Source organism: Neocloeon triangulifer, unplaced genomic scaffold, assembly GCF_031216515.1.
Source record: "Neocloeon triangulifer isolate White Clay Creek 2 clone unplaced genomic scaffold, ASM3121651v1 ptg000012l, whole genome shotgun sequence".
NCBI lineage: Eukaryota > Metazoa > Arthropoda > Insecta > Ephemeroptera > Baetidae > Neocloeon > Neocloeon triangulifer.
In genome coordinates, this window is record NW_026775554.1 from 14,325,689 (window position 1) to 14,349,597 (window position 23,909).

The following is a 23,909-nucleotide window of genomic DNA, read 5'->3' on the forward strand; positions in this document are numbered from 1 at the left end:
TCCGTATATTATTTTAACACAATAGAAAAATTTCAACATTTGAATTTCGTTGTGAAGTCTTGATTCTTGCTCTTACCTTCTACAATAAATAATTGTATTATGTCATAAGGACTACCACAAAAATAATTTAATTTTCAGTTCGAAGGTAATTTTTTAGCATAAATCAAATTTTATTTTAAATTATTATTGATTTTTAAATAGCATGGTGACTACTACTTTATATTGATCATAAATTTATATTTTCGCACTCCTTATACACTACGAAGGAAGTTACACAACTTAAGCATGCATAAATACCACAGAGATAATTCAATTATTTGTCCAAAGTATTTTTCAACAAAATAGCAATTTATGTTAATCTGCCTCTTTAAAATCGAAGGTAAATCCAAGTTTGTAGCTGCATTAAATCATTAAATTGTATAATCAAGTCTCAAAGCTTAACCGATTGATAAAAAGTAGCTCTTGCCTTGATTATTAACTAGTGATTTTTTTTTTATTAAATCGATTAAATCAATAAAAATTATTTTGTTCCGCATAAGAATACGTTATAAACAGTTGCAAATATAAAAGAACCATTCAAATAAAAAAATACATATTATATGATATTATGATTGTCAATTTTATTATTGAAATTAAATTTTTGTTCCAAAAAGTTAAAAATATTAAACTTTCCAATTATTATATTTTTAAAAGCTGTAATTTTTTTAAAGTATGAAAACAAAATATTAAAATAAAAACCACATACATGATAAAAGAACAATTTAAGTGAATTAATTGTGTTGCTGGAATTTCAATCGAATGCAGAGGATCTTCAGGTGCGAGTGCAAGAACTAATCTCTGCAAAGTGCGCGAAGACCCACTGCGATGCACTGCGATGGTGTCTACTGGCGGTAGAAGAGGAGCGCTGCTGCCTGAGCATTATAAAATTATTTGTTTCGCGAGACTCGCTCTCACATTCGCGCACCGCGAGTGGAGCGGAAAGCAGCGCAGCTCGCAGGTCTCTCTCACCGTCAGTCTGCTCAGCACGTCTTACGCGATGTTGGACCTCGCAGCCGGACGAAAGGCCTCAGGTGAGAACGCTCACTTTGAGCCCACGCAATTAATTAGCTATTCAAAAATCAAGTTTATACATATTTAAGCTCCTTTTAATTGATTATTCATGTGAGCGATTTTAGTACAAACCTGATCAAGAGAGAGAAGCACAATTCCGTAGTTTTCATTTGTCTTCAGCTGTGTCTTTCTGAAAATACCTGAAGCGATTATTTATATAATTTTTATTTATTTCCCAAGGATGCATCAATATAAGCAATTTAGAAATGAGAAATGTATAATAATTCAAAAAAATTAATTAATACTGCCAATCAATGTTGCCAATTACAAAAATTATAAATATTACTAGATCTTATCTCCGAGCTAGTAAAGTTATCACTCGAGAATTAAAATATTTTATTTCTAGGTAAATTTTAAGTTTTGATCAATTATAAGATTAAATTAGGAAATTAATTTTTTATAAATTAGTATGTAGAGCAGATATAGAGCAAAGTTGTTTTTTTTTTCAATTTTATTCAGATTATTTTTCACAGATTTTCTCTTGAAGTGTGAAGTGATTTCATTCAAGAATAAAGTCCCTGTTTGAAAAATAAGAATAAAATAAATTATGTTTATTATTGAGTAATTTGTAAGGAATTATGTTTTATCTTCCATATTTTTAATTTTTAAAATTAATTTTTTTGTACTATTTTTTTACACAAACAATTTTAAAAGAAATTCCCCAAGAGGGATAAACATATTAAAATTTAAAAAGTATATAATATATTATATAAGAAATGAATCGTTCTCTTGTCTTACTTTAATTTTTTTCATTTGCCTTTTAAATATTTTACTATAAGGATTAATAAAATTGAGGGACAAAAACTTATCTGGCTTTTATTAATTTCGTGTCTGTCTTTAATAATTTTATACATAATTTATGAAGAATAAAAAGAACAAAAATAATAATAATTTCCTTCGCTTTAATTTTGGGGAAATCAAAGATTTTGTCGCTATAGAACCAACTGACCCCTGAAAGTTTTATGATCCCCTAATTAGCCTAGCCACACGCTAATCTAAAGCGGCACTTAAGTCCATTGTATTGTATATCGCTCGGCGGCTAAAACCTCAATGGGAAACGTCGTTTTACGATTTTTTTTTCTATTCGCCAATAGGCGTGTGTGTTATTTTAAGTGTAGTCGAGTAACCTAATTAGAATAGGGCAGAGCACTCACAAAACTTTGTTTTACGCACACTGCTCGGGCGCGCGTGTAAACAAAGAGATGACGCGCCGATTATATTGCGAGGCGAGCCTTTGAGTAAAATTCGTGCACGCGGCCGAGAACAAACTCATTTCCATGAATCATGTAGGAAACACTCTTTGGCAGAGATCGCGCCGTCAATTAGTCGCGAGCCGGTTCCTCTCTCGATTGCTGCGGCTGGCGTGTGAGAGAAGCGAAATGAAAAATGTTACAACTGCTGTCAGCACTTTTCATTCTCGATCTCCAGATTAGAACACACGAGTCTCTACTCCAGTCCTGGATTCCTTGCATACTTTTCACCCTTCCATGAAAACGCGTCCACTTAACTCTAGCATAGCAGAAATGGGCAATAGACACTGTTAAATTAATTACAATCATGACATGATAAAAAAACAGCTGGTAGAACTTTTTAAATTACACTATAGATTTACAAGGCTCCAAGTTTTGTCCGTGAGGGGAATAGACTTATTAATATTAGATAGAAATTTTTATTTTAAGGGTTTAATAAAAAAAAAAAAAATTATATATATAAAGTATACTTCTTTATAACATATATATTTTTTTTTATTAAAATAAATGTTAATTACTTTAATTTATTTACCATCATTTTTTGATTATTAAAAAAACAGTTAATAAGAAATTTATATAATAAACTCAATAAAAATATAAAATATAATTTTTATTAATATATATTTATTAAAATAAATAAACCCGGTTGCCATGAGAATGATTATTAAGCATTAAGCAAGATTTAAAAATCAATCGGTATTATTCTCTTATCTCGGTGAGATTTCACTTAATTATTGATCAAAATTCCTAATAATTAATTATATATGATCGTAAAATCGTAATTATTATGATTTATTTTGCATGTGAAAGACAAAAATATTAATCTTTTAGCTATTTTTACTACATACTAATATTTCTTTAAAACTAGAAATAATATCTTGTTGTGGATGTCAAAGTGCACGATTTTGGTGGAATTTTTTTTTACCATGTTCGCTAATTGTAACAATATGCTCCCATAAACCGAAAAAACTCCTTTAATCCTACAATACAAGAAAAAAGAATAATACCAAAATGAATGAAACAACAAAAGCATTAGTTGAATTAGTGGCAAATAAAGTTTCATAGAGTTTATTGAAGTAACACAGGCAAATTGAGGTCCATCATCCATACATTCAAAAATTTTAAATGAAATCTTCATAAATTTGAGAGGGAGAAAAACGCATATAAATGTTATGTAAATCTTTCCTTAAAATAGTCAAGAAATTAAATTTGCGCATTCTCTTTGTAAGAATCGTGGACTATGTACTAAATAATTTAAATCTCTTATATTGCAATATCTGTGTTTCCTATTATTTTGTTTAACTAAAAACTGTAAAGTAAATCAAAAGAATACCATTTTGATTATAAAAATAAACATCCAAATCATCTGCGATTTTGCAAATTTTAGACCGTGCAATTGGCCAATTGTGTTTATTTTGGACTCAATTACGGGCAATTTTTATTCATTCGTAGACTAATTCAATACATGTAAATCAAATTCTTTTTTCATTTCTGCAAAAACAAAAAATTGATACATTATTGTTGAATATTGAGAAAATAATGTTAATTTATTTTTAAACCAGAGGAATAAGGTGGTAAATGCTATTATTTTTACATCCCTTTGTAACATCTATCCTCTGATTTCCCCGTTGTCATCGCCTGTCAATTCAAAATTTCATCAGGATCATCCAGGATGGTGTTTTTTTATATAAAATTTATATCGTAGTTGGCGGACGGCCTACATTCATGTAAATTTAGACCTCTCAGCAAAAACAGTTTTTGTTATTATTTTCAGTCAAGTTAAAGAATAAAAGTGTCCTCACTGCATATCCAATGTTATATAGTGAAGAGTAGTTTGGCGAATAAACAATTCCAGAGCAAATCACATAATCGCTCACTGATGGCCGCATTGAGGTTCTCATTCGTCTCTTGGTCTGCGAAATCAAAAGAAAAAAAGCAATAACGTCGAGGCGCACACCCTGTCAAATGACTGACTGGCCAGCAGCTTTGACTGACTTATGAGTTATGATGAGGCCATTTACACGAACAAATAATAAATTTACGAATGTTTAGCTTGAGTCACGCCCTGTGCACGCAGACCACCAAAATGTGTATGCTTTTATTTCCTATAAAAATCATTAATCACGTTCTCCTGAAGCTGTGTGGCACTTTTGATTTGCGAGGCAACAAATTTAAAAATTGCTCGAGCATGACCAAGTGAAAGAACAACACTCATAATGAAGGTGTTTTACATTGTTGTTATTTATTTTTTTAGCCTTCAGCTACAATTTGGGATTCAAAAACTATGATGTTGATAATAAAAAAGAATATTACTTTGAGCTCTGATGTATGGTTTGTTAGACAATAGGGAAATCGCCTTGATAATTTTTTTAAAACTGTTATAAGCTTTTATTCAACATCAATCTCTTATCAATCAATGACAAAGCACTGCATAAAATCATAATGATGAAAATTCCCGAAACAATTTACTGCAATTAGTCAAACAGAAATTTCAACTTTCTTTCTGGTAAAAAATACACATGCGCTTGACAGCTTCTGTCAAGTTAAAAACCCTTTTTCTTTTTGCAACCGTATGCAAATGTAGAAGCGAAATTTATGCGTCAAAATAGTGCCACCTGCTGCGCGAGCAAGAGAAATGCGCTCCGTTTCTAGGAATTTTGCGTGGATGGATCGCGTGGCTGCGCCGGCCGGCCGAATGTGGCGTGAAAACGGCCGCGATTCCAAAACGCGGCTCAAAAATGTGTAATAAATAATGTAAATGCTGCTGGGCCCGAGGCCTTGCATGATGAGGTGTTTACAAATTAACGAGACGCCACTTCTTCTTTGCCGCTTTAAATCAACACACAGCCGACTTTGGAAAGTGTGAATGGAGCGATTTACACCTTACGCGGGTTTCCGAATCGACTCTCCGCTCGACGTGCTGTTATACAAGTTTAAAGAATTAAAATAATATTAATATTCTATGCTTTACCGACCGTCCTCTATTTTTAATAATTTTACAAAATTTGATAAGCATATTCTATGCAAATTAAATTTTTTATAAAATTAATACAGTAAATAAGGATGAATTGTGCGCGCAATTTCACAAATTTTGAATTAAAATATCTCACAATGGAAAACAAGTAATATGTCTCTAATAGTTCAACTGACAAAATGAAGCTCTTGTTGAATAGTAAATAATCAGTTGATAACAATAAGAGTCTATAGACTCGCAAGAAAGTTATTTGAAATTTAACAAGAAACCTTGTGCTCAATTTTTTAAAGTTTTTCCCTTAAAAAATATTATTTTATGCACATTTCATCTGCTGCTTTTTGACAACTTCTAATCGTAAAGGAAGAATAAAGTAAAAAGTCATTTTTTTCTGAAGTCAAAAGCGACCAGCACAAAGAATTAAAAAAGTAGTAACAATGGCATGTGGGACACCTTTTATAACTGTATAAAATATAGTTATGTGTGCATAATTGTTTGTAAAAATTTGAGACAAGGTTAGTTAATAAATATCGATTCCTTTTATCAATTTCCAATCTCCCATTTATGCAATACCAAAAACTTTTAAACTCCCTCAGATTTCCACAATTTCATTCTATGGCAAACCGCTTGATTGAGTTTTTCATCATAACTGCATCATAATTTATTTTAGTAAGCTTTGTGTAAGTGAAAGTAAAACAAGGCGGATATTATGTTCTCCCTATTACATCTTGTTGAAAAATCACAGCCGTAATTTGGTCATGCGATATGAACAAGAGCCATGAATTAATTTTTTTCAAAGCTCGGCAAAATTTATCTCCTCTTCATTGCAAAAGCCAAGCAAGCTCTCCACACATTTCGCACATCCACTTTATCAGATCGACTGTGCGCGCTCGGGCAATTCATCACGGGTTGCTACTGCTGGCCGAGAGAGTTTATGTGTGCTACCATATCATTTGGGTCGAGTAATAGCCGCAGATAAAATTATAAATCGCAAGCATTACGCTTTTTGCAAGAGCTCGGAGAGCTTTTCTATTGAATCGGCGAGAGCCGTGTGCTTTTTATCTGCCCATGAAATCTTCCTGCTCGTCGGCCGCCGGCGTTTTGAATTAAAATAAAAATAAAAAATATTAATATACGCGCAGGTTATTCTGGGGGCGAAGGGATCCACTTATTGAATTCATTAGGCCCCCTATGCTCGGTAGATGGCAATCGCACACGAGATGCGGCCTCTAATGTTTCGCTTCGGCTGATAGAGAGATTAAATAAACACACTGAACGTAATCAGCCTGGCCAAAAAGAGAAGCAGCATCTGGAAGATGCGGATAAATTCGCTGATTTATCTCTGAGAAACCAACCGCGGAAGATTGCTTTTGTTGTTTATTATTCAGGCAAGGTGGTTTTCACTATTCTCTCATAAAATTCGCTTTTCTAGGGGTTTTCATGAAATTTTATTCTTCCTGGAATCAAAAGGAGAGGTATTTTTTTTATTTCAAGAAAACTAAGCTTTCAAGATGAAATTCGCGACTAAACGAGAGCGTGCATTTAGCGACGTGTTCTGAAGTTCACAAATGGAATTGTTTGTCACTTGATATAAAACCACAGTTTCGTCGTCGAGTTACACTGCGGAATAAATTGCATACACAAAAAACAATGACCAACTGGCCTTAAACCGACATATTTTGATCGCGGTAAAATTGCCGTCTTCTTTCCGTCATAATAATCCGAATCCCCCTCAGGACCGCATTTCAATCAAAATATCAGTTGTAATTTATAGTCTGCTTCGCTCGACTAATCGTTTCTACTTAAATGGGGAAAGTTGAACAAACTGGCCTCGGGGATTCAGAATTTTTAAGGCATTGCCTAACAAACAGAGTCTTATTAAGGATAAGTTAATTTGAGCCATTAATTACTTAATTATTTTTTTCAAGAAGACATTCAAATTAGCATGATTATTGCACGCTATATCCAGAACTGCTTTCTGCGTATAAAAATGTTCTATATCAAAAATTGCAGGAAATATCTTGCCTATAGAAAATTAAATTTTTTATGCAGGTCTCGCTTTTACAGTTCTAGCAAAAATAATTTGTAAATATGTTAATTAATGTTAAAAAGGGATATTATATTGAAAAATAATAATAATATTGAAAAATTAATATAATAAAAAAATAAAAAAATTTAAGACAATTTATATTATTTTCTATTTTGACGAGGGATGTGGCTAAATTATTGTCCAATGTAATCACATTCTTTTAGATCTGCGCTAAAGCCAAAGGCTGACGAAGCTTAAATTTAACACTCGCACATCCTGCGAACTCGAACTTGGAACACTTTCTTACCGTCGCGGCATTGAAAGCCAACCTACCCTAATAAGCAGAAACAATAGTAGCTCGGCGTCCGTTTTGAAACACCGCATCTTCTGAGAACGGCTCAACTTTCTGCGAACGTGATTACTGCAGCAGAAATAAAATAAAGCCAGTACATGACTGCACCGCGCCTCAGCTTTTTGCTCTCTTCTCATTAGCGCACTGTTTGCGACTGGAGAAGTGAAGATCGAGAAATGAGCAGTTCTGTGTTTCTGACCGCAGGTGATTTGGGCAGGGGACTCGTTTGGCGTCTGCTGCTGTTGACGCTTGCCCTGACGCACCCTTCGGCTGCTGCCTACCTGGTTGAGGGGAGTCCTGAGTCCATCACTTCGACCACCACAACCGAAATGCCAGCCACAAAACACCATTCAGGGTAAGAAGCTTACATTTAAAATGCTTTAAAAACAATCAGTTTTAATTTACAAAAATATGTTAAAAAAAGTTTATATTATTTGGTATTTTTTTTTATTTATTACCATTAAAAAAATTAAATGTGTGTTTTAAAAAAAGCTACAGATTTATTTCATAAAATTTTACAGATTTTTAACAATTTTTTTTGCTTGCCATTCACTTCAATCATTATTTAAAAGAATTGCATGTAAGAATAAAAAAAGGGAATGGAGGCGAGTCATAATTCTCATATTTTTCACAATTTAAATATCAATTAACTAATTTGGATTTTAGATAAATTTATTATGATGCAAATTAATATGCTTCTCTTGTAACTTCAGGATAGAATGTCGTTTAATGTTCTTTTGTTAAATTAATTTGAAAAATGTTTATAAACATTTCAAACATAAATAAATAAATTAATTTGAGCACATTTAAAAGTACTTATTGCGCACAATTTGCATACATGACAGCACTCGATCTGTTCCGCCTTTGAAGCAATTGACCCCAGCAAGATACAAAAAGTGGACTCTCTCGTGAGTGTCAATAACACTCTCCCAGCATCTCTTATTGAGACATTATGTGTAATTAGGCGTCTCGGAGACGCGCAAAGAAAACAATTATTTTGCTGCTTTTTGTCATTAAGCACATTTGACCCAGCCCCGTCTGTCGCGACGAGATGCATGTTTATTTTTCAATTTCCCAGCAGCCCATTAAAGTAATAGGGGTGCGTGACATTACCGTGCGTTGCCCAACTACTGCGGTCTCTGCTGTCTGCATGCATGAGTAATGAAATTACATATTTACGAGATAAGCTGCTCTTCTTGGTTTTCTCATGTTTACCCTTGCACTCTGCGCGCTTTGTGTGCTCGTCTCGCGTAATGTAATCTTGATGCGCCAAGAATAATTTATATAATAACTCACGCCAAGTTATAGTCACTCTCTGCTGAAGACGAGATGTCACACTCCTGTCACGACCGTCGTACACAAAATATTACAGGAGTTGTCACGCCTGGACACTCATGTGTTGACTTGCCATTCATCATAAACGCAAACACATGAAAGCAATTTATAATTTTTATTTTAATGTGAAGCAGATGTTCTATTGGTTTTATTCTGAAGATCTAGAGTTACTTAATCAAGTTGTCATATTTACGCAATTGTCCTTTTTTTTCAATTTTTCTAAATCAATAAAAATAATTTAATTTAAATCTTTAAGTTTTCAATTATTTTATAACTCTTAGTGTGTTAATGGAGTTTAATAATCGATTCTTGAGATTTTTAGCGAAGATTGTATTAATGAATTTAAAAGTTAATTTATCAACACATTAATTAAGGATCGGGCTTTTTGGCACTGTAAAAGATTTAAATGAAAACTGTTCAGAAACTGAAGACATGGTAATTACATATGAAGTCAGATGCTGCCCTGAAATGAGATGCAGAAAACCCTAATGAATATTCATCAGAAGCCAAGAGCCCTTTTCATTATTATAATTACGAGCGTTATTTTTCGGCCTGCGTATTTTTCACTTGCCAAGTTAACGCCTATTATTTAATAATCGCACCGTATTCAAAGTCGCGCTCCCTAAAGGACAATTAAACTTTCAAATCGCGCTTCTTGCCGGTACGCTCGGGATGGATGATGAGTCAGTCTCGGTGAGCCAAATGAAGACAGGGTCACATCGCTAATTAACCCAAACCGCCCATTGAACGCTCTCAGGCAACGGGCGCAATCTTTAATTTTCGTTTGCCGCGCCGCTTTTGAGTTATTACATATTTATGCACGCAGCAGGCAGGACTGCTTTTTAAATGCAAAGCAGCAGACGCGACCAATTTGTGGTACTAAAGGTAACATTAGTTGGGCGAGAATCGGTGTGGGCTCGCGAACACAACACCCGCCCCTGCTCGGCCGCCGTGTACATAAACGCCGTGCGCGATTTTATTTCGCGTGGGACATTTCGAGTGAGCGTTGATCTATTTTGTTTGTTGGTTTTTGCGAGAAACAATGCAAGTAATCTGATTATTTGGCTCAGACACGAGAAGAGTCTGGTGCTTGTTTAAGGCCGATTTGTTATAAAGAAAAAAATAGCTTTTGCTCAGACATCTGTGCAAAGGTTGGCATGCGAAAATTGTCTACGCTAAAATACTCTTTGCTCGCTCGTAACAATTTGATACTTTCATAATTGAAACTATACAAGAAAGATAGCAGATTCAAATTAATTGCATTGTGTTGTGTAAAAAAACCAGCTAATTAATTATAATCACTATTTAATTGAACACTCACATCTTTAAATAAATTTGGCTTATTTTTAATATTTTCATCTCTTGTACATCGGTCAATACTGTTTTATAAATTATTAATTTCACAAAAATTAATAAATTTTATTCATTATTATGTATTATTATTTTCTTTTAAGTTTCCTGCAAATATTGAACAAATTTATAAGGTCCCTCTGGGATGAATAATTTATTATATAATTATCATATTTAATTAATTAAACTGTAATTATTAGCATTTTATTCTTGCAGTTTATTTTTTACTCGAGCGCATTGCTCTTAAATTTAACGTTTTCTTTATTAATTTTTCAACTTTAATTACTGCTAATTTTAAACATAATCTAATAAAACGATTTCATTGAATTATTATAAAGTATTGTACCAATCACCTAATTCTTTACAAAAAGAGACATCCGCCTAAGATACAGTTTTTACTCGTAAGATACTTTTTAGCTTTTTTGCACTAAACTTGTTTGCCTTTTGTGTAAGCTCATTTATTTGCCAAATACACAGCAACAAATATCATTTGGTTAAAAATCCCTAATCTCCTTAAACGTCAAAATCACTCATTTTCAAACGACTTAAAAAAAGTCGGCTTAGCACTGGATTTTCAGTGGAAACTGCCATGCGATTAAATAAAGTACGCGCACAGCTGTGAATTATAAATTCGCATCCACCGCAGCGCGGTGTCGGAATTTGCGTATAAATTTATCCCATGGATGGATGATTGTGGTGGGAAGCGGGCACTTTACCTGCAAATGGCCCATGCAGGTTGTAAAACAACTCTTCAGCAGACATCAAAGCGTCTTTCTCTGTAGGAGGATTATTCCCTCACAACAATTTTTCGCGCGTTCGCAAATTCCGGCTTGCCAAGCATCGCCGTGAATCAAAATTTATCTCGGCCGCGGAGAGCTTTCAACGGCAGCACTCGTCGTTTTGAGACAAACTTCGCCGATGGGCCGTAAAAGGCGCCGCTCGAGTGTTTATCTCGGCGGTATATTTTTTTCCCATAGCTCTTAAAACAATAAAATCGACTCGCACCTCTTTCCTTGCACTAAGGTGTGACTGCTTTTAATTGTTATTTATTGCCCGGTCGCCGTCCCGTCCGACGACCATTTCATTACGCCAGCAGAAAGTAATCTCGGCCGGGGACATTTGTTTTCAGGTGCCGGCGTGGGCGGCCTGTCCGTTCGACAGCGCGCTCTCGCCACTTTTTGTCGGACAGAGATCCGCTCTCAGAGTGCTTGTTGTAAAAATAGTAGCTTGTATTTTTGTAAATGTATACTATATTATGGTGTCGGAGGCTGTTAGTTTTTTATTATCGCACGCTACTCCTCTAATACAGCTGCAGATAAAAAATATCAAAGGCCCAATTCAGATGGAATGGCACCACGCGGCGACGGATATTTGCGTATTCAAATCACCTCATCCAACCTGCAGCTTCCTCTGGATAAATTCACAATTAGCTGAATTAGCCAAGCAGCATATATAAAAATTAAATTATAACAAGCAAAACATGGTATATTCAATGATAAATTTGTAAATTGAGTTAGCAAAATTCAAAACAAATATACGTCATATAAAAATTAAATTACTCTTTTTAATTTTTATTTAATTAATTATTAAATAATTTTTTACCATTGTTTTCATTGTTCATTCTTTTAATAATATAGATTTAAATTTTAATATAATATTTTATTTTTGAGTATTTTAATCAAGTTTAATAAATTTTTTTTAGCTATAAAGTCATAATACAATAAGTGGTTGTGTGCTAGCATCAAACTTTATTATAAATATATTATAAATTTAAAAATCACTCTAATGTCGAAAGCTGTTCAAATGATAATTTATTGTCTTCGTGCCTCCTTTCTTTGTTTTCTTCTCCACATAATTCACATTTTAAATCAGTATAGTTTAACGCAAACACATCTCTTGCCATAATATCCAATTGCCAGGAAGGAAAATTTGAATTTCACTTCTTGGAATTCTGTTTTGATTCCACGAACGCTGCGTGAGAATCGCTGAGCAATTTCTGCGTAAGCTGCAATTTACATGAGGTGTTGTCTGATTTGGCAGCGAAGGAAATAAGCAGCGAGTGTTGTTTCGCTCACTCTCCGCTCCGAGGCTGTTTGCATTTTCTCGGGTTTCTTCAGCCGAGAGAGCCGAGGATAATCATCATTATGCTACCACAGGGATGAGCATAAATCACTGGCAGAATGCGATTTTTATGGCTCCAGCCTCCTCTCACGCTGGAAAATTTAATGGCTCGTTTAAACGCGTGCACCGCATGCTATAGCAGCGCTTAAAAGGTCCCCCACACACACGCGAATAATTTTTTAAGTCTGAAAGGATATTGGTTCCAGTGCCACCTGAATTGAAAAATATTGTAAATAATTAATCAAAACAGTACTCATCGGTTACAATAGGATTATTTTAAACAAAAAAATAAATTTTTTATAATTTGCATTTGTGAACAAACAAAAATTTAATAAGATCTTTTTTTGAAAACCTAGTTTATATTAAGTAAAATCTTCAATAGAAAGTTAGTTATTATATCAAAATTTTATTTTAAAATAATTTTCTGGACTTTTTGGTCAATAAAACTAAATCTGTTTCTTGCAATCTTCAATTTAAAACCAATTTTGTATCTCATCTCCTTTGGCTGCTTCAATCTAAAACCAATCATTCTGATTGCTCACGACTTTCAAAGTGTTCCTGTGGGAATAATCGTCTTTCTTTCTTGCTCGCTCGCGAATACGCGGCGCTTCGTTTACGGCCCCTGAAATAGCGGCAGCGCGATTGGCGCCTCGACCCTCATCAAACCGAGACTGGCTAAAGCTCGAGAAAATATCGGCGTGCGATTATTGGAGAGGGAAACAACAATGAATCGTTTGAACTCTTTGAAGGTACTTAATGGCTGTTTTGTTTTTTCGATTTTATACTGCCAGTCGACGACGGAATCTAGCTATTTATTGTGGGCGTCCCAGGCATTCTCGCTGTTGTAAATTTTGCGTCGATTCACAGCGTCAAGCAGAGGACACGGCATTGGTCTGCTCACAGTAAAAAGAGATTTGAGACAATCGGCTTGTTTTATTAACTCTTAAAACGCATATGTGAAATAAAACGGGTCTTTTTTAGCAACAACTTTTGCTATTTGTAGGATTTTTACACTTATTATTTTATTTTCTATCAAATTTTTTTGTAGCTTTCAAAATAAACAACGTATGTAAACGGACTGAAAAATAAATTCTTGAAAGATAAAGACAAGACCAAATATTTAACCAAAATATTACTGAGATTTAAAAACTTTAACCAAATGTGTCTCTTTTTTAATCGAAAAACTGATTCGGAAAAATTTAATGCCAAATAAGAATACAAAATATCAATCAAATGCATTTGTACATAAAAGATGAACAAGTGTTGGTATCTACGGTTTTATACAAAAATAATATAAATATGCGTGTAAAGATTTTTGAGCATTTATTTTGAATTAATAATGCAACACCTCAATAGATAACAACAGTGAAATGCAGCTAGAGCAGGTTGCGATATTTTTCCAAATAAAGCTCATTTGATTTACTGTCAATCAAATGCAAAGAAATAAATCCATGTGGCTAAAAAGTAAATCAGAGGGCTTGTTTGACAGGCAGTTTCCTCAACAGAAACGGCCTCGATACTTCACCACTGGACAAAAATGCTAAGCAGACTGCATATTATTTCTGCAATAATTCTAATTGTGGATTACTCGGGTGCGCAATTCGCGCTCGATTAAAGCCGCAGGGGTTGGAAAACATCACGTTTTGAGCGGTTCATTTTTAACTTAGTTGCTTTCAAACTGAATGCAGCTAGTAAACACATGAGCTCTGCTGTCAAAACTCGAGACGACGCACCAAGTGGCATTAATTAATATTCACACCACAAGCCGGGTGTATTTATCCCGCGAAAACGGACGGCCAAACAAAAATAAATGCGTCGACTTCACTCGGATATATCGCGTTGCAACATCTCGGGAGCTGCTATTCCTGGGTTTTGCGAGATGCACTTTTTCAAAGGCTGCATAAATGCCCCTGGACAACCGCAAACAGACACGCTGTTTATAAAATATGGATTTGAAAAATATGAAAGAGGCTTTTGAGGAATTAATGAGCTGCGTTTTATTATCGTGCACGCGTTTACGAGCACTGACTTGCATTTTTATGCTGCCGCGACTTCGTGGGTGTAAATTATTTAGAGCCTATAAAAACATTTTTTGGCATATTATCTGCCCACGCAAAAGCTTTTTTAAATTTTATTATAGAGCTCAAACATAATGCAGAATGCGATTCCTGACATTTTTCTCGTAACTTTTTTATCCTGATAGAACTCATAAAACTTTTGATGCAAAAAATTCAGATTTTTAAAATGAAGTATATTATGAAAGTTCCAAAATTAAAAAAAAAAAAAAAAAAAATGAATGCACATCAATTGATTCGATCCAAACTGATAGAAACAAAGTAAGATTTAATAAATTCATTAATCATTTTTTTTAATCTGAAACAAAATTGGTCTGTAAACTAATTTTATTTCATTATTATTATTGAAACCGAATCAACTATTACGTTGTCTAAATATTTGGTCACTGTTGAATTCTCGAGGTCGACTTTGATCTTTTTGTCAATCAGTTCTAACTAATCTTACGTGGAAATCTTTAGTAGTTATACAATTTAAGACGGTAAATAAATAAAAATAAAATCACGAGTAAGACGTTAATTTCGGTCGTAGAGTGCAGATTTTTATTACAGAAGTTATCTGAGCGCGATCAGCACCGGCTCGAAGGATTTGATGGTCACGACTCTCGCCGGCTGACTGAGTTGCTCTACCCTGAGAGTGATAAACACCTTACTGCATCTCAGAGAACAAGCTATATAGAGAGAGAAGAGACAAGCTGGGCGGATTTTATTTATAAATATTACAAGCTAGGCCGACAGAAAGTCGTCCGCCGCTTGATCAACTGGTTTCGGCTTTGTTTTGGACCTGAATGCTGTTCATGTAAAAAAGAGCCGCGCATCTCTGCACTAACTTGGTGGCCGACCGGCTCTGCTCTCTTGACGTCTTGTAACTTTGGCGAGCCAAAGAAATAAAGCGCGAGTACGTGTATTACATAAACCTCTCTTCAAAATTAACTTTAAAATTAAAATCGAGTTCTTGGAAGGAGACTTGAATTTAAAGAAGAAAAAAAAAATATTATTTTCTACTAAAAATAAATAACGTTTAATTTTATCTTATCAATATGCACATTTTTATTAATAAATTTGTTTAAACTGAGATTGTATAATAATATATTATGATTATTTTATTTTCTCATAACATGGAGTAAAACCATAAGAGACAAGTAAATTGTGATATGGAACAAGAAAAGGGAAAAATTTACATCGTCATTGTTACAAAAATGAAGATAACAATTAATAAGATGGTTTTAATAATTAATTTTAAAGAACATCAACCCTTAGAAAATCTTAAAGGAGTAATAAACAGCCATTCAAAATAAAACGATCTCAATTGAGCAATATTTATCATAATTTTGAGAATTATTTTCTGGAGCCATTTCAAACAGCGCGCATCTCCCTTCAATATCCCGCACGAATAAATCAGACGACGTGGGTAAACTAAACGAAGAACAATTGACCGAGAAAAAATTATGCATGCCGAGACTGCTGATGCTGCGTTTGAATTGCAAATTCGATTGGCACTTGAGACGAATTTATCATTTTAAGCATGTATCTCTCTCAACTCCTTAAGGGCTCCCACAGATAATTCCGACTTTTGTGCTTTTAAAAAGTATTGCCTTGAATAAATAGATTTTTTTAATTCAAGAATTTAGGGTTCATTAAGTGGTGGCTGATAAGAGTGGCCGTTTTTACGATCGCGCTGCAAGAATATTTATTTTAATTCGCCGCACCAGGTGGATACATTCAAGGAAATCTGGCTGTCAGAGAAAGAGAGACGCTTCGCAGACGCTGCTTCGGGACGCGCAACAAGATCCCAGCGCGTATCTTTTAGAGTCGGTGCTCGTTTTTAATTAATAAGTCACCGCATACCGCAGACTCTCGGTTTCTGCTCGAAATGCGGAGAATGCGCGACTGCAAAATAACAAAACAGAGTTGCTGCGATATTTTTTTCCAGCTCCGACGGTGGAAAATTACAGACACCTGGCGATCTCCGGCGGAGAAGGAATATAAAAATTCCATTCGAGTTTCTGCTAAATTGCGAGGGGCAGGTTTGCCTCTCACGACACTTGTTGTATGCAAATGAAGCGCGGAAACAAATAAAGACCTATTGTTTCTGTTGGAAGACAAAGGCTTTAAAAAGCGTCAGACGGTCTCTTCTGGACCAACCGCTGATTCAAAGTCAGCACGTGTCCACTGTAGAGGAAAATACGAGCGCAAGATGAAAATAATTATTAAAACGTGCTCTTGCAAAAAAAATTGAAAGTCAAAAGCGGCTGATTGATGTGCTTGGTGCCAATTAACGTATGCAAAGGAACTTGCGCGCCCAGACGCTAAACGCTCCCCAATTATCAGCGAGTATGATAGAAATAAGTAAATTTTGGCTTAGTGGCCAATTTCTTTCAGGCTCAAATTCATTTATTTGAGGAATTTTTAATTTGTGGCCTCTTTTTCTCAGCTAAATTTATCTTTCGGTTTCACCACTTGAGTTCCTGGAGATAATAAACAATTTAATTAATCTCTCTGAATATTTATAGGTGAAGGCTGCCCTATAAAAATGATTAAACGCACTGGCCGCTTCTCTGATTTCAGGCGCCACGTGTGTACCAAAGAACAGGCAGTGACTGAGCCTGTGCGGACGAGAGAGTCGTACTGCATCCCATCCTATAAGTCCTACTACATGCCCTGTGAAAGTGGGCTCTGCAGACGAATCAGGTAAAAACTTCAGTGGAAAAATTTAAAACTAGCAATTAAAAATAATCACTTCTGATACAAAATTTAAGTATTATTAAGCGCATTTCTGTGTATCATTGATCATTGTTGTAAAAGGTTTTCATTGATTATTTTATGTCATGTCAATAAATGCCTCATGGAAAAAACAAATTTAATAGAAAAATCATTGAAAAATTGAAGACTAAATAATCAAATTTAAAACAAAGGGCAACTTGTTCAACGATTTATCAATAATAAAGAGCAATAAAAAATTCTTGAATTTTTCCAACAGGGTGGTCTATGAGACGGCTTACAGAGATGTGGTAAAATATCAGGTATCACACAAGACCTCCTACTCTTGCTGCCCTGGTTGGGCTCCATCCCCAAAATCCAGCAATGGATGCTCCAAAGGTAAAACTTCATTTTTTATTCATTAATTATTTTATATAATATTTTTATAAAGAAAAGTTTAAATATAATTTTGTGGTAGACGCCAACTTAAAATTAAAATCATTGAATGTAATTACTAAATAACAATTTAAAATAATTGTAGCCATATGCAAGAAAAAATGTGAAAATGGAGGTTCTTGCTTGAAACCAGACTTTTGCGGCTGCAGACCAGGTTTTGCTGGGCAATATTGTGAGAAAGGTTTGCAAAAATTGAAGTTGATTATTCAATAATTAATAAAAACATTTTTGATAGATCTTGACGAATGCAGCTTACGGCAGCACACATGTAGCCATATGTGCGTCAATACATTTGGCAGCTACTACTGCAAGTGCCACCCTGGCTACGTCCTAAAACCCGATGGAAAGGGTTGCCAGTCAAAATACAATAACATCGAAACGACCCCAGCAACAACCACTACTTTCAAAACAACCCTTAGCACGACTACGGCGCCTCCCACTACCACTGAAAGGGACCGGGAGGAGCTCGAGGATTACGACTTCACCTACGAGTTTGTGAATCTCAACAAGAGAATCAATAAAATTGAAAGGGTATTATTTTATTAAAAAAAAAAAAATAATAATTATGATTACAAATTTTTTATATTTTATTCCAGATTGTTACGCAACCATTCAACGAGACCGTTGGTGGAAATAGTTTAGATGTTCTTGCGAAACTGGATGCAGTGATTGAATCTCAGAAACTTTTAAAGTCAAGAATTGACAATTTGGTGAGAAATATTTGATAGTTAAAGAATTGCATCTCATTGATTCACTATTTCAGGAGAAAAAGATTGATCAGTCACGAAAACAAATGAACAGGCGAAAGAAAAAGCTTGCTGGAGAGGAGGAAATGAGACTACACCACATCACAAGGCAAATCTCTGCACTGAGCCAAAGACTGGATAATTGTAGGAGTTTTCTCAAAACAAAATAATTTTTTTATCAAATTTAAATTTTCAGGTGCTTGTGGAGCTGCTAACAATATCATAGGTTGAATAAGAGCAGAAACAACGTGACTGAACCCTATTTTTTGTGAATCAAGATCCGAGCAGCATTTTTTCGTGAACAATATCACTGCCATACTCTTTGTTAATTTAAGTTCTTGTAATTTTTGTAAATAAATATGAAGAAATAACTGCAGCAAATTATATTTTTCTTATTACAACCAGAAAATTACGCATGAGATCAAAAAGAAAATCCATCAGATAAATTTAAGAAGAACATTATTTTAATTCAAGCATATCTTAAATTCCATAGCATTACAATTAGTCGAGAGAAAAATAAAAATTATAACCGTCGAAGTAATTTATCTGTGTCTACGCTTTCCCCCAGCCTTTTTCTTGCCTGTTAGTTGCTTTTGCTTCACCTTCTTGTGCTTCAGCTGGAGTTGCTTGATTTTCCTCTTATTAAACCAAGGTGGGTAATTTCCGTCCTTATCCTTGAATGTCCTCTTGTCATACTTCTTGCTGTCGACTTCCATGGATTGGTCAGTCGTCTCCTGAGCCTTGACTGCCTCCACGACAGCCTTGGAGTTTGCCACTAAAATATTGAGAAACATTTTTCTCAAACCAAAGTTTGAAGACAAACAGAAAATAATTACAGATCACAGTGTCTGAAAGTTGGCTCATGTCCACGCCTTGGCCATCGGGAGCGTTGAGTTTCGCCACGGTCTCTTTCAGCTTCACGAGTTCTTTGGCACCGTAACGAACTCTTTTTACAGCTCGCATTTTCCTCTTGTGTTTGCTCCTCAAGCTTTTAGCCATTTTACACGATAAATTCGAGAATAATCAAGAGAAATTGGGCAACGTCAATGAGAGGTGCTCGCACAACGCACAAAAACACGTGGATCGTGGATCGGCCTCAAATGAAACAAAAACAAAACACAAGTAGAAGGGGGCGGGGTCCATAAAAGTTACACCCCCTTGCAGTTGAGAGTTTCTGTTTATATTTTTCATTTTTGCATATGAAAATTTATCAATTCACATAATATACTAAGAACGGGAAAATTAAGTGAAAATTCTTCATTTCAACAAAATGAGTCTTGAAATTAAGAAATACAAACGGAAGTATGAGAAGACAAAAAAGTTTGTCAAGTCGTTGGTGTTTGTAAGTCTTCACGAATAATTGCATTAATATTTATAATTATTTATTTACATTATGTATGCTTTCTTTTGCTAAAATTTGTACATATTTACATAATTCTAAAAATTAAATTGTTTTTAGGAAAATGCCGCACTTTGTGATGAAATATCAGACTTACAAGAGAAATACATGGTCATCAATGAGGAAAACAAATTTTTGTACAGCAAACTCGAATCATTTAACTCTTTAAATGGTAATTATACATTATTTAGTAACAAAAATACAGATCCTTAAGACTATTTTTAAATTAAAACGAAGTAGCTGATGGAAGTAGAGCAGCCAGCAACCCAAAAACAACTCCAGTGCCCAAAAATCTCCCTGCACCTGCTGCTAGTAGCGCCCAGAAGAAAACTCCTGCACAAAAAAGATCAAGGACTAGCTCTTCTGCAGCCAGTCCTGGTATTTCTCTCGTTAACAAAGAAAACTTCTGAAGTAACTCTGATTAATTTTAGTCGTCCCAGAAGTCCAAGCCAAAAAAGGAGGAAGAAAGTCTGCAACCGCGAGAGGAAAGGTGGTGAAAAAATTGGTACACCCCATACAACTTGACGGTACCGGCCGACCAATTTTCCCCATCGACGTTGGAAACCTGTCTGTCTACAGCTTAGGCGATGTCATCACTGACAGAAGCGGGTACCACACTGAGGAAATGATCTTCCCAGTTGGATTTTGCTCTTGCAGAGTTTACGGGAGCATCCTCAATCCAGAGCAGCAGTGCATTTACACATGCAAAATTTTAGACAATGGACCCTATCCAATGTAATTTAATGATCTACATGGTTTCAAAATAAATTAATTGAAGTTCTTCTCTAGATTTGAGATAGCTGCGGACAACATCCTGGCTAACCCTATTGTCGGAAGCTCACCGAGCGATTGTTTGGCAACCCTTCAGAGCCGAATTAACAAAGCTGTTGGTGTAGAAGTGGTCAAGGCTGACGGGCTCAAAGGACCAGAGTTCTTTGGAATCACAGTGCCCACCATTCAGAATCTCATCCAAAGTTCAGGCACCAGAAAACTGCCTGGATACCGCATCTTGAAGTTCGAAGTTTGCAAGACTGGAAATGTGGAAGACCCGTCATTAAATGACGCAAGTTTGAACTTTGATGCTCTTCAAAGGAGCATTGCATTTTCCAAAACTCAACTGGCCAGCATCAATTTTGACTCGCACAGTCCAGTTATCAGGGATTTTTTCATGGGCATATAAAATCGTCGTCAAATCTTTTAATCACTTATAATAGAAAATTTATTTGATCATCTTGACGTTTTGATTAGATTAGTTTCCATTTAATGAGAATATTAAATGAGTTTTTAATACAAAACATAATATATTTTTCGTTCAATAAAAACCAAATTTTGAAATTTAATTTGTGCTCCGTTGACATAGTACCAATTATTCTGCACTCTAAAATCACAAGTCGTTGTGATTCACAGCAATAATAATAATAAAACAGTATTATTTATTTGGCAAAAAGATAACTTGACATCTTCTAGGGCTCCTCTTCATCATCACAGTTGGTTGATAGTTTTCGTTGTCTTTCTTTGATCCGCAAGCATCGAGGGCATTCAGAATTTTTCCTTTTATGCCAGCAGGAGTTGTGAAAAACAAATAAGCACGACGGGCAACTGTAAGCTGCTGGGTCAAAGGGGAAAAGAACTTGAACTTTTTTACTGTTGCAAAGCTCACAGACAAAGCCTCTCCCGAAGCAGACCTGCAATGGTATTGATACTGTAAAATTAATGATAGAGAAAAAAATTGGAGCCACACCTTGCAATCCTCTTTAATGTGCTTTGAGAAAGACTCGTGGATTTGGTTTATGTAAGGAAGCATAGTGCCTGAATAGATGTCAATGAGATCTTGCAGGGAGTAAGAGTGGGCATTTTCGATGAGGTGCTGTTTGCTGCCTACTTGCCACATTATGTGCTGAGCAATTGCCGAGTCACAGGTACTTAAGTATCTCTTCATTTGCAAAAGATCCTCCCTTAATCCCTATAAAAATTCACATGAGAAAATGAGTTTTTTTTAATGACATATCCAAATGAGCAAACCTGAATAACGCTCAACTCTTCAACGAGACCAAAGAGACGAGGGTTTAGGTCTTTAAGCACCAAAACTGGCTTCTCGGCCATTAATTTGAGAAGCTGTTGAGCAGCTCTGGAAACTTTCCTCGGCTCAAAGTCCCAGTTGTGCACCACTCTTGCTGGAATTATTGCAGTAGTGTTCCAATGACATGTTGGGCAAAAGTAGCAACCAGAGTAGTCACAAATTCTAGGCTCACTCCAGGAGTGATCAGCTGAAGAAAAAAAAGTAAGTTATTATTAAATAATTTCAGTGATGCTTAATTTTTCATTAACCTCCACCAAGAAGAAATAAAATTTGCGTGCTCTAAACTTGTACAAAATTTGTGAGTGAAGCATTTTACATTCTTGCCTGTTACGGCACGGCAAGCGACAGGCAAAAACTTAAAAGAGGAAATACCTGATGGAGCAAAACCAAAACAGGTCACAATGGGCGGGGTCGCTGGAGGACGAGAAATTTTAAACTTTATCCAAGAATCATATCCAACAAAAATTTTATAATAAAATTTATTCACCATTGTAATTTTATTATCTCATTAAAAAATCCAATCAACAAAAAAAAACTAACAATATAAATAATCTGAAAAAAAAAACTACAATAAATATGAAACTTACTAAATATAACAGATGTATTGCACTCTGTACATTTAAATCTTTGAGCTGACGCTAAACCAACTTCTGGACAAATTCTCAATTCGTACTCAGGTCTTTCGCTGACTGCTACATGAACACAGGCTCTGGTAACTTGCGATAAACATCTCGTATGGCACACAAAATCACAGTCTGTAATTGAAAATTAATATTAAAGTTCTTCGAATATAGTATAACTTATAAAATATAAAGTACCTCTACATCTGAACCAGGAGTGAATCATGGCCCATATCGCGGCACAACAGCGGTCGCACTGCAGTTTGGTGTTGTGCAGATTATTTTCCTGCAGCTGCATGTGATGCCCAAGAACAAGTCGCACTGTGGCTTTGCTGCTAATGTCATCATCCTTTTTCTCTTGTAACTTTAGCCGCACCTCTACTAACTGTCTCACAAGCCAACGGCGCTCGTCCGATCCATCTGGGCTCTCACTCACCAAAGTCTTGCATCTCTCTTCAACCTCTTGCAACCTCTGCTCATTACCTTCAGCCAAAGCATTCTGAAAATTTAAAAAACCTATATAACTAGAATCAATACAACATTAAATTTATGGCAATTAAACAACATTTTTGCTTGATATTTTTTACAGGATCAACCCGATCGGTCACATCCCAAGGACAGGGGAGTGGATGTAAATCCTTATTATGGGCAAAAAACCCACGGTAAAATAGGAAAAGAAATTAATTATAAATGGAAAAATAACCTCGATAAATCCAAAACGCGATGGTCCGTCCTGAATGCTTGCTGGAATGAAAAGCTGCCAACCCTGATCCCAGGGTGGACTTGAGTCATTGCCAGAATTAAATCCAGATGTTGAAGTGGATGGTGTTGAATAAATTGTCCTTGAAGGTGACACTGCAGAAGCAACAGATTCCTTTCGAGGAGTTGATTTCCTGTCAGCCATTGTTTTAACTCTCCATTCTAGGAAAAAAACATAAGCTTCAATCTTCAGTGATCAGAAGTAATCCTCCATCCTTCATAGATATCAGTGTGTGCTACAAGCAAAAAACTAATAAGAACAAAATAAATTTTTAAATTTTTTTTTTTAAATACATAACTTTAAGGAAAATATTTTCTGACCGACTTGAAAGCCCAGTCCACGTCTATGAATTATGATAATATTGATAATACATACATACGTAAATCCAAACCTGGTCCTTCCCTGATTTCAATTTTTTATAATTTAAATATTTTTAGAAAAATCTCTAGTTCCTCATGGATTTTGAGAGGAATTGGGATGGGAACAAAAAACAAACGATTAGTTTTGTTCAGGATTCACTAATACCGGTAGTAGGTTTGTCAAACTACCGGTTAAAAT

At 35.1% G+C, this 23,909-nt stretch overlaps 4 protein-coding genes across 9 annotated transcripts; 2 read left to right on the plus strand and 2 right to left on the minus strand.

Annotated features, from left to right (window-relative positions):
* Window positions 1-921: 921 nt before the first annotated feature.
* On the plus strand, window positions 922-18,873 carry LOC132196437 (epidermal growth factor-like protein 8). Its single transcript, XM_059619098.1, has 9 exons — window positions 922-1,070; window positions 7,917-8,067; window positions 17,159-17,281; window positions 17,571-17,689; window positions 17,832-17,927; window positions 17,982-18,277; window positions 18,343-18,456; window positions 18,510-18,636; window positions 18,689-18,873. Exons 1-9 carry the CDS (start codon window positions 1,037-1,039, stop codon window positions 18,721-18,723), a joined length of 1,095 nt encoding a protein of 364 aa, XP_059475081.1. The 5' UTR covers window positions 922-1,036; the 3' UTR covers window positions 18,724-18,873.
* A 61-nt stretch (window positions 18,874-18,934) lies between these two features.
* Window positions 18,935-19,604, minus strand: LOC132196441 (18 kDa learning-associated protein of slug). The gene is made up of 2 exons (XM_059619102.1): window positions 19,329-19,604; window positions 18,935-19,267 (listed from the first exon to the last, which is right to left on the minus strand). Exons 1-2 carry the CDS (start codon window positions 19,489-19,491, stop codon window positions 19,035-19,037), a joined length of 396 nt encoding a protein of 131 aa, XP_059475085.1. The 5' UTR covers window positions 19,492-19,604; the 3' UTR covers window positions 18,935-19,034.
* A 10-nt stretch (window positions 19,605-19,614) lies between these two features.
* On the plus strand, window positions 19,615-21,191 carry LOC132196438 (transforming growth factor beta regulator 1). 2 transcript variants are annotated; one of them, XM_059619099.1, is made up of 5 exons: window positions 19,615-19,834; window positions 19,952-20,063; window positions 20,129-20,269; window positions 20,323-20,626; window positions 20,681-21,191. In XM_059619099.1, the coding sequence occupies exons 1-5, from the start codon at window positions 19,763-19,765 to the stop codon at window positions 21,069-21,071; spliced, it is 1,020 nt and encodes a 339-aa protein (XP_059475082.1). In that variant the 5' UTR covers window positions 19,615-19,762; the 3' UTR covers window positions 21,072-21,191. The 2 variants fall into 2 exon arrangements, with proteins under 2 accessions (XP_059475082.1, XP_059475083.1); XM_059619100.1 differs by having other exon boundaries at window positions 19,616-19,834; window positions 20,132-20,269.
* LOC132196435 (differentially expressed in FDCP 8 homolog A) lies at window positions 21,091-23,873 on the minus strand. 5 transcript variants are annotated; one of them, XM_059619095.1, is made up of 8 exons: window positions 23,731-23,873; window positions 23,295-23,512; window positions 22,790-23,090; window positions 22,559-22,726; window positions 22,344-22,385; window positions 21,914-22,158; window positions 21,633-21,854; window positions 21,091-21,576 (listed from the first exon to the last, which is right to left on the minus strand). In XM_059619095.1, the coding sequence occupies exons 2-8, from the start codon at window positions 23,493-23,495 to the stop codon at window positions 21,355-21,357; spliced, it is 1,401 nt and encodes a 466-aa protein (XP_059475078.1). In that variant the 5' UTR covers window positions 23,496-23,512; window positions 23,731-23,873; the 3' UTR covers window positions 21,091-21,354. The 5 variants fall into 5 exon arrangements, with proteins under 5 accessions (XP_059475078.1, XP_059475076.1, XP_059475077.1 ...); XM_059619093.1 differs by having other exon boundaries at window positions 23,295-23,586; XM_059619094.1 differs by having other exon boundaries at window positions 23,727-23,873.
* Between the last annotated feature and the right edge of the window lie 36 nt (window positions 23,874-23,909).